Below are 9,614 nucleotides of genomic sequence, written 5' to 3'. Positions count from 1 at the left end.
TTTGCTAAGGGACTATGGCTTTGCTTTGCTTCAATAGAAATAATACTAAGGCTTTGTTTCAATAGGGATAATACTGAGAATGCTTTGCTTCAATAGGAATAATACTGAGAATGTTTTGCTTCAACAAGAATAATACTGAGAAAGCTTTGCTTCAATGGAAACAATGCTAACCCCTTAGAAACATATTCTGTCACTAGCAATCACATTGTCTATAAAATTATGTCTAACAGTAAGCTCAATGCTATCTTTTGGTCTGAGAGGCAGTCCCGACCAGTTAATAAACACTCCTATCAAATTATAATTGGCCTAGCTGTCCTGTTAATTCTCGGGTGTCCATTAGAGTACAGTTAGGTACATTTGTGGATGCAAGCTAATGGAACTCCCTTTCATTTTTCTCTTGGTCACCATTTCCAGGTACAAAATGTTGAAAGCAACTGCCTTCCCTCCCCAGCAATTAAGAGGGAATGATCAGAAGGTACTATATACACACATACCACACATATAACATTTTCATTTAAAATTTTATTTTAAGAGGTTATAGGGGATACAAAGATGAATGATATTTGCATGATATATGATATATATTACATGATACACATGATATATATATTATACAAGTTTCTAGAAGTGCTTGCACTGGGCTAAACTGTTTCTATCATGAACTCTTTGGGCAGTCTGAAGTCTCTCAAAATGTTTTTAAACGCATAAAAGAAAATACATGGGATTGCAAAGGAAACCAATGATGTTGAAATAATTAAAATATATGTATATATATTTTTTAAAAACACAAGTTCATAGACCTCAGAAATCCATCACCAAGGGGTTCATGAACACCATATTGAGAGCACTTGCCCACCTTCATTTGAAAAAGGAAAATGGATTCTATCCTAAAGAATCACCATATTATAAGACATCTACCAATCAGTATGACAGGTTCCTCAAAAAAGGCAATTTCACATGAGACACAGCTTAAGTGTTTGTGCAGATTGCAAGCTCTGGCTGAAATAGGTTCTTTCTTCCACCTACCCTTCTGGCAAAAGGGAGGGAGAATGTGTGAGAGGAAGCAAAGGAAACTGTAGAGCAGTGCTACTCATCTGCATAAGCCAGGGGAAAAGGAACTGAAATATTCAGGTTTTTAATTTTTAAAATTAGCTATTGCGAAGTAGCCTAGAGATGGAGAAATAAATTAAGAAATGGACATGAATAGTATGGAGGTCTCACAAACAAGATTCTTCAAAGTACAGGGAATAAGAACACTTAACTACAGACAGGAACCTGAGAAGTGTTATGTATAAATAACCATGGGTTGGTTAAATGAACTACCTATTTGAACTCGATTAACTATCTCTTCCCCAGAAGTCATTCAAAGAATTGAGCCACTGGTGCCCTCTGGTGGAAGAACTGTTACATCATTTTGTTAGAAGTAATACACATTGATTACAAGAGTAGGGATTTTGATTTGCCAGTCAAGTGTCTTCTACCTGGGTAGCAGCGGCAATGGCAGCTTGGGGGAAGTTCTAGTTTCTTCAATCCAATCAGCCTGGTGAGCAGCCCAAAGAACTTTGCAGCTTCTGCCACTCTGAAACTCCATTAATGTCTCTCTTTTGCCGTAAGTGCCATTTCCAGGGTTAGTGAACTCTATTTGAAGAACACTAATAGACAGCATGAGGTCACTAAAGGAGCCTCAGAGGTATCTATTTGCAAAGAGATTGTCTCCACAGTTGATCAGTTCCAACCTCAAAGTGGGAAAAAAAATCAAGTTAAAATCAACATCAAAGAAACTGTGAAGCTGAAAAGTTACAATGGAAAATTGCAAAGGAGATGCTTAATAAGGGTTTGCTGAAAGAATTATTAGTTGGGAAAGGCCCATTAGTATACTAAAAAGACTTGCACGTGTGAATGATCCTTTGGAAAAATGAATTTGATGTGCAAAGCTTAAGCTCAATTACTATATATAACCTTTAAAGGCAAAACAGTGCAATAGTGGATGGGGCATTGGACCAGGAAGTTGGGATTATCAATTACTATACATAACTTTTAAAGGCAAGACAGTGCAGTAGTAGATAGGGCATTGGACCAGGAAGTCGGGATTATGTGGGATCAAATCTGACCTCATACATACATAGTGGAGTGAGTGATCCTGGGCCAACTCATAAGACATCACTGCTCCTCGGTTTTCTAATTTGCAAAATGGGGTTATGGGAGGGGCTGCCCTACTCAATGGCCTCTAAGGTCCCTTTCCAGAGCAAGGCTTTTGTTTTGGTGGTATTACTCCTGCCCTCCTGAATTGTAGGGCTGTGGGCAGTGGGAAGAAATAAAGAGAAGAAAGCAGAAAAGAGCCCCATTTTGAATTCTTGGAGTTTGTTTTCCATAAGACTAGGAAACTGAAAGGAGACAGAGCACATCACTTCTACTACCTATGGATGTTCCTGGTGAAATTGATGACTCCTCTAACACAGTAGAGCTCTGCTCTCCCCGAAGTCATGCAAAGATTGTCATTACCTAAAACTGAAATTTCACTCAAACAAGTAAAATAACTTATCTTTCCAATAATGACATCACAAGGACAAAATTAAAGATCTATTTAATATGAACAGGCAAAATACAACTTCAGTATTTATTCAAAAGCATTAAATATTTGCAAATGCCAAATACACACAGATGCTACAGAACAAGACTTAAGAAAACTAGGTTAAGAATAAAAACTTTTCTCCTCATATATGAACACGTCGTTGAGCTATTCAAGATTAACTGATAACAATTCTTTCTCCTCAAACCTAAAATAAAAATACTTGCTTCAGCACCTGTGCAAAAATCTAACATAAGCTGCAAGTTTATTGACACACTGGCAGTGACTTCTGTACCAACTACACAAGTGCAAAGAACAAAAGAACTTTTGTGTTCCCAAATAATGGTGTGGCAGTTAACTGTGTGGTAGTAGTGCTGGAAACTACTACCTGAAGCTACACAATCTTCCATAAAGCCATTATCCTGACAAAAACCACTCAGTCCTCTGCAGCAGCTACACCCAACATTAGCCTGATCAGCTCATTGCCAGACAAGGAGACCTGTGAGTTTATGAGTCCCATTTTCTGGATATGAGTACCTGAAACATCTGCCCAAGACTTGTCTGCCATCAGGGTAATGCCATCTTAACACTACCCCATTATGTAGCAAATAAAATGCATCACTGAAAAGCTGTAGAGCTTTTTAAAGCATGTGACACTCAAAACCCTTGAGGTAGGCAGGGCAGGTATTATTATCCTTATTTACAGATGAAGGAATGAAGGTTCAGAGGTTGTGACTTGCCCAAGGTCAAACAACAACTTAGTGGTGGGAGGCAGGACAGAACCCTGTGGCATCTCTCTTGACAGAGAGCATACAGCCTTGAGGCACAGAATAAAAGAGACATTTTCAGGTATGAGTAACATGTTGGGTTGCTTTTTTTGGACCATACTTATTTACTTCAAGGAAGGGTTTATGACAAAAAAAAAAAAATATATATATATATATATATATATACACACACACACACACACATATACATAAACACATATAAGAGCATCAATATTTAAAAATACATAAAACAAAAACAAAGATAAGTTCAAAAGGTCATAATTTTGCTATTTTGGCATGAGATGTAACTTACACTTTTAAAAATTGCACCTAACACATGTTAAAAGGGTTCACATACAGCCTTTTACTATTTCTTTATACTGTAATGTTTGCTCAATGTTAAGATCATCATCAAAAAAAGCATTTAAGTAACAGAGATTTTTCCATAGACCACTCACTCTCCCTTCAGCTTCCTTGGCAGAACTAATTATTCCATACACCAGAGTCCAAGCCTGGCCCTTCCAAGGGTCCTCATCCCTATTCAGACCCAGCCTGGCTGCTGGCTGGCTCTCTCCACTTGTACCTGACTTCCCCTCTGCCACCAATCCCACAAACTAAGAGAAGGCACACTAGCGTTTAGGCACTTTATCTGAAATTACTTTTCAAATCCCCCCCTCCCCCCAGATCTTCAGTGGCTTATTAAAGGAATTAAGCAAAGGAGAAACTTTGGTTCTTACTCAAAAGGAAGCTAACCTAAGTGGCCAACAAGAGGACAAGAAAGAGCCTTGCCCTAGTAGGATAAGCCTTGTTTCAGAGTGCTCAGTTATATGGGCTGGGAGGGCTTCTTCAAGTCAAAAAGCCCAGGTAGCCTCAGGTTCCTCAAGGTGAGTTTGCTGTCCCACCTTTCCTGTTCCCACATTTACCTCCAGGACAACAACAGTTTTATGCCAAAAATTAATTGTGGAGTACTAAATAGACATAAACTAGTCGTGGGGGTGAAAAGGGAACTTGTGCATACTGGCTTCAAGTATAGAAACACTGCCCTAAAATCCTATGGCCTCAATCTGAGCAGAAATCAAACATGAAAAAAATTAAAAGACTTGAGCAGAGAGATTCTGATCTAACACCAATAGTGCTCATTTCCCAGAAAGGGTTGTCACAAAGAATTAAATAGCTGCTCTTCGTGGAAATGTTGTACTTCTGAGGCACTGCCTTTTGCATAGCTGATCCAGAACAGAGAAATGATGGTACTAGACACTGAAGAAGCAATAAATTACTCGGCAATACATAAGCAGCAAGAGATAGAGCATTCTGGACTTCAGATAACTCTGAAATATACATCAGTACGGCTTTCAAAAATTATTTTGCTGTCTGACATTTTATAGTCCCTCAAAAAGCCTCTTACTAGAGGGGTAGAGGAAACCGACCTCTACATTTAAATATACAAGCAAGACCTTAATGTGCTTGTTTCTTAAAAAAAAAAAAAAACAACCTAAGGGTAGCATGCTCAATAATGCTTTTCTCAGATCATTAGAACATCTCATTAATATGATGCTTTCTGGAAGCTCTAATAAAAGGAGCAAAGCAATGACTAAAACAAACATGTAGGTTTAGCATTTGAAAGGAGAGTATACCAGTACTCAAGAAAAATGAGGTCACAATAACACAACTTCCCCCTCCTGGGACTCCCCTCACCCATCAAACTCCGGATGAACTATCTTGCTTTCCTTTCATTCTCTGACCTGCGTTATGCATACCACCAATCAAAGGTACTTCTGGAAAATTCTAGTAACACGTGCTGGTAGCATCTCTAGTGGCAGTGAAATGAGAAGAAGACATTTTGTCTGCCCTCTGACAATGGGGATGATATTTCCACAGATATTTCCAGGCATAAGTTGCAAAAAGTCCATGTCTCAAGTTCCTGTTCTTCATATACAGTTTAAAATTATTCTTCTCTTGATAAATTTAGAAGTCTTAGGTTTTCATTTGTAAGCATCACTCTTGGGGTGGCTACATGGCAGTGAATAGAGCACCAGCCCTAGAGTCAGGAAGACCCAAGCTCAACTCCAGCCTCAGATACCTAACACACTTACTAGCCATGTGACTTTGGGCAAGTCACTTAACCCCAATTATCCTCCAAAAAGCAAAAAAAAAAATTTAAAAAGTCACTCAATCAATTTGAAAAGGTAACTAAATGAAAAAAAAGATTCACAGTATCCAAACCATGTGCTTCTTTCATGAGCACATAGACCTCACTAGAAGAAAACTCAGCTAGTTTCTGAACTAAAATTCATAAAGCCCACCATCACATCCAAAAATGCTCTTAAAATCCACAAACTAAGGTGCACTAGCTTTATACAAATGACTCCCCACAGAGAAGACAATATTGCAAAGCGATCATGAGTGACCAAAATTAGATGCTACCATATAAAAAATAGCTACAAATTTGTAGTACCGCTCCCCCCAAAAACAAACAAAACAACAATCATAACAAACAATTCTTATCCACAAATGCAAAGGAATGGACCTATACTCATACATGCACGCACACACATGTACACACACATACACACACACAGACAAAATTACATACAAAACAAAATCTGTTATTAGCTTGCTGTTGTCAAAGTGGGTAGAAGTCAAAGCTAATTTTGCAGTAGGTCTGAGGTGGAGGTGAATAACTTCTAGCATCCTTTTAATTTATAGAAAGCTATGAAAATCTTTAAATAATTTACTAAGAAATGGTAATACCTATAGGTATACTTGATGCTGAGACTTATTAAACTATTAAAGACAGAATAAGCCTGAAATACTTGTACAAAATATTTTAGTATACTAAGTATGAAGTTAATGTAATCAAGCCTCTTCAGAACAAAACCTGGAAATCGTTCACTTTTTAAAGTCCTTTTAACCCGTTTGTTTTTATACAACATAAATGTGTGTGTATATAGATACAGCTGCTTATCTGGTGACTTACAGTGTTCACAAAAGAAATGGGTGAAAAATCAACAAAAGGAGATAGGCAAATAGGTTATTTCTATGGACATATTTTGAAATCTTTTCAAAACTAAGAGGAGAGTCAAGTACAGTTTGTAAAACTATAGGCTTGGAATAGACAGGATGCTGTTTATTCCAGCTTTGAATCTATGAAGCTCTGAACACACATCTCAAAGCAAGAGAAGACTGGAGGGGGGGAGGAAGTTTGTATAAATATGGACTTCCCTTACCCCCTCCAGACTCCATGAAGAGCCCGGTTACTACTTCAGTTCCACCACACCAGGCCTATAGCATAATAGCATTTTGGTAGCAGTGAGGAAGAGAAAACAATCAAAAACAGATACTGGTGACAGGTCCTCAAAAGAGGGATCAAGAGCGATTCAATCAGGCTAGGTTCTAATGTATATCTTAGGATCTTCTGAGGATAACACTTGGCACAAAAGGGACAAATGAAAAACAAAGGCTAAAATAAAAGAAAGACAAGCTGAATATCTGAGAGGTGAAAGTTGTACAGAATTAAAATACTAAAAATTTGTTAAAGACTTTCATACACCCATACATTTGCTCTCACTGCCGTTTGAAATTTACATGCTCTCCTGAATACATGAGTTTTCTCATTACTATATACGTATTTTTCCCCCTCCCTAAATTCTTTTAATTTGCACTCTATAAAAAATTATAACTTTACAAAACTACTCCTTTGATAGCAAGGATTTGAGTCCTTACACCGCCTTGGGACCTAGTACAGTGCCATGTCTATAAGAGGTGGCTAATAAATGTCTACAGAACTGAATTTGTTATATAACTGAACTTAGTACAAGTAGTGTAGATCTCAATCATATACCATCATAACCACTCTCAAGTAACTCACTCTTTTGATGCGGCAAAATGGAAGAGAAGAAAAAAAACTAGAGGCTACTTAAAACACTGAGGCAGAGTTTCATAGAGAAAATCCCTTTGAATAGTGATACTCTTCAAAATGTTTCAGTATAATTTAGTATTTCAATCAAATGCACAATTTAAATACTTCTATTTCTTGAAGTCCAGAATCTTGGTCCTCACTGTCACAGGCTGTGTGACTTTGGGTGACAATACCTCTGAACTTTACTTTTTTCATCTGAAAAAAGAGAATTGCCAGATCTTAGAGATCATTATTCTAGAGATCTGTGACAATGCCCTTTCAGCAATGAAGTTTTGTGCACTAAGTCTAAGGGTTCTATAACAGGTTCAGTAAACAAAACAAATCAGTCTAGGGAACAATGAAAAGAAAAACATCAGTGGCTACTCTGCTTTGCTCAAGGCCCTTGTCCTTCTTATAAATGAGCAATGTGACTGCAAAGTGAAGAGATCCACTGGACTGCCATAATCTGAGGGAATGATCTTAAGATTAATGTTTGTGTTTTCAAATCGCCACCTTCAATTTTTTCCTAATCATCTTGAGTGTCAAAGGCTGTTATCAACAGTAAGTTTTTTCCAGGAACTTGAAACCCCTAACAGCTTAGAAAAGAAGGCTCATGTTTGTGTCATGCTTCCCTCTCAGATCCTTCTCTATCTACCTCAACCTGTGAAGGAAAGAAGGGCAGCCATTCCAAGTACTTTTCATTTGGCTGAGTCATCTCTGAAGAACTATTAGTCATTCATTTTAAAAGGTTCTCAAAAGAGAAACTTCAGGAAAAGCTATCTAGTCCCAAACACCTCCTGCTCAGACTCCAGGTGACTTTACCAGGAATGGCACGCAAAAAAGAGGGACATACTAAGACCATACCCTAAGTGCAGATGCTCACCACTGAAGTTTGGAGCCCTGACATGGCTGGTTATCAGGTCTGTAAAACTCAGTGAGCTAAAAAGCTAGGCCACAAAGATTTTGATGACCATCTGAATTGATTTCTTACAAATGGGACACGGAGCCCTGGTCTTCTTCAATCTTTTGGCACAGCGAAAACAAGCCACTAAGTGAGCGGTCCTCCCATGAATGATATTCCCATCTCGTGGCCTCTTCTCGCACAATTTGCATGGCTTAAAGAGATTTCTGCAATTATCCATAGCTGCTGTATCTGTATTCTGTTCATAAAGGTTGTCTGACTGTTCCCCTATGCTTGAAATGGTCTCCTGGCTTTCAGAACTCTGTGCCAAATCCAAGAATTCCACCGAGCTGCACGAGTCCAGTAGTTTAGCCTTTTCTTCCACCTTACATGGTTCTTTGGGTCGGACAAGGGGATCAGATATGGTTCTTCGACAATCAGGGACATCAATTCCTTGGTCTTCTTTCTTCACTGGCATGGCCGGGATATTGGACACAGAAAGGGAATGGGATAGCTTAGGGCAATCTGAATACCAATCTTTTCTCAGTGCCCAACATCGGAAACAGTACCTTTTGCTTGGAGAGTTAAACTTCTTGCACTTGGTACACTGCCATTCACCCTACAGAATCAACAGATTTCAGGTTAATCACTTGAGTACAATTCTACATAAAAGAAGAAGCAAGCAGAAAACAAAATTCCCTCAGGCTGGTCAGAAGATGTCCCACACTCCCTGATAAGGAGCTGTGACTAATGGCACTGCTATTATTTTCATGGGTTGCTATGGGTAGAAAAATCCATTACCTCATAGTGGTTCACCTTTGAGTAATGAGCCTCTCTCGAAATAAGGAGGCCTGTCCTAAGGAGACAAATATCTATTCAATCTCCAGACCCAAATAATGAATATGTTTTAGCTTGGCAGGATCCACCAGCTTCCACTCTGCACAGCCTTCAAGAACCCAGGATCACTTTTCTGCCAGATTGATGTAGCAAAGCAGGACTTGAATGAAGCACATTGCTTGAGAGAATTGTCAAGATTCAAATTAAGGGGTAATAAGGCTTTTCTGAAGAATGCTACCTTTATTTTAATCAGGTTGTAGATAGTAAATTTTACACTACTCATTCCTTCTCTCCTTTTTGTACTGTGTCTTGTCCAATCAACATTACCTGAGGTAAAGGTACAAGAAGACTCAAACTTCTTACCTAGTTAACATCTCTTAAAAGGTCGGGGGGGGGGGGGGAATGAGTTTGTATTACTACCCAGATTTGGCAAATACTCGCCAGTAGTGTAATGTATAGTTTCCGGCCTGAAGTCAGGAAGACCTGAGGTCTAATCCAGCTTTAAACACTTGATTAGCTGTGTGACCCTGGGAAAGCCACTTAGCCTCGGTTTGCTTCTGTTTCCCCATCTGTAAAATGGGGATAAAAATGCTGATAAAAACAGCACCTACCTTGCAGGCTTGTTGTGAGGATCAAATAAGA

At 38.6% G+C, this 9,614-nt stretch overlaps 1 protein-coding gene across 6 annotated transcripts in view; it reads right to left on the bottom strand.

Annotated features, from left to right (window-relative positions):
* Positions 1-504: 504 nt before the first annotated feature.
* MDM4 (MDM4 regulator of p53) overlaps positions 505-9,614 on the bottom strand; it is a 52,693-nt gene continuing 43,583 nt past the window's right edge. For 2 of the 6 annotated variants that reach the window (XR_011165746.1, XM_069074656.1), the window contains one exon: positions 505-1,736. Coding sequence is in view for 5 of the 6 variants with exons in the window: in XM_069074656.1 (XP_068930757.1) it covers positions 1,695-1,736 (42 nt within the window). In the remaining variant the exon portion in view is untranslated. Of the gene's footprint in view, positions 1,737-2,567; positions 8,755-9,614 lie in introns of those variants that run through there. The other 4 variants (XM_069074651.1, XM_069074653.1, XM_069074652.1 and 1 more) reach the window with 3 other exon arrangements.

Source organism: Petaurus breviceps, unplaced genomic scaffold, assembly GCF_028583685.1.
Source record: "Petaurus breviceps papuanus isolate PSGF00001 unplaced genomic scaffold, PetGlider_PUasm1.0 90895, whole genome shotgun sequence".
NCBI lineage: Eukaryota > Metazoa > Chordata > Mammalia > Diprotodontia > Petauridae > Petaurus > Petaurus breviceps.
Note: the sequence above shows the minus strand (reverse complement) of the source record. Positions and strands in the feature narration are given on the sequence as shown.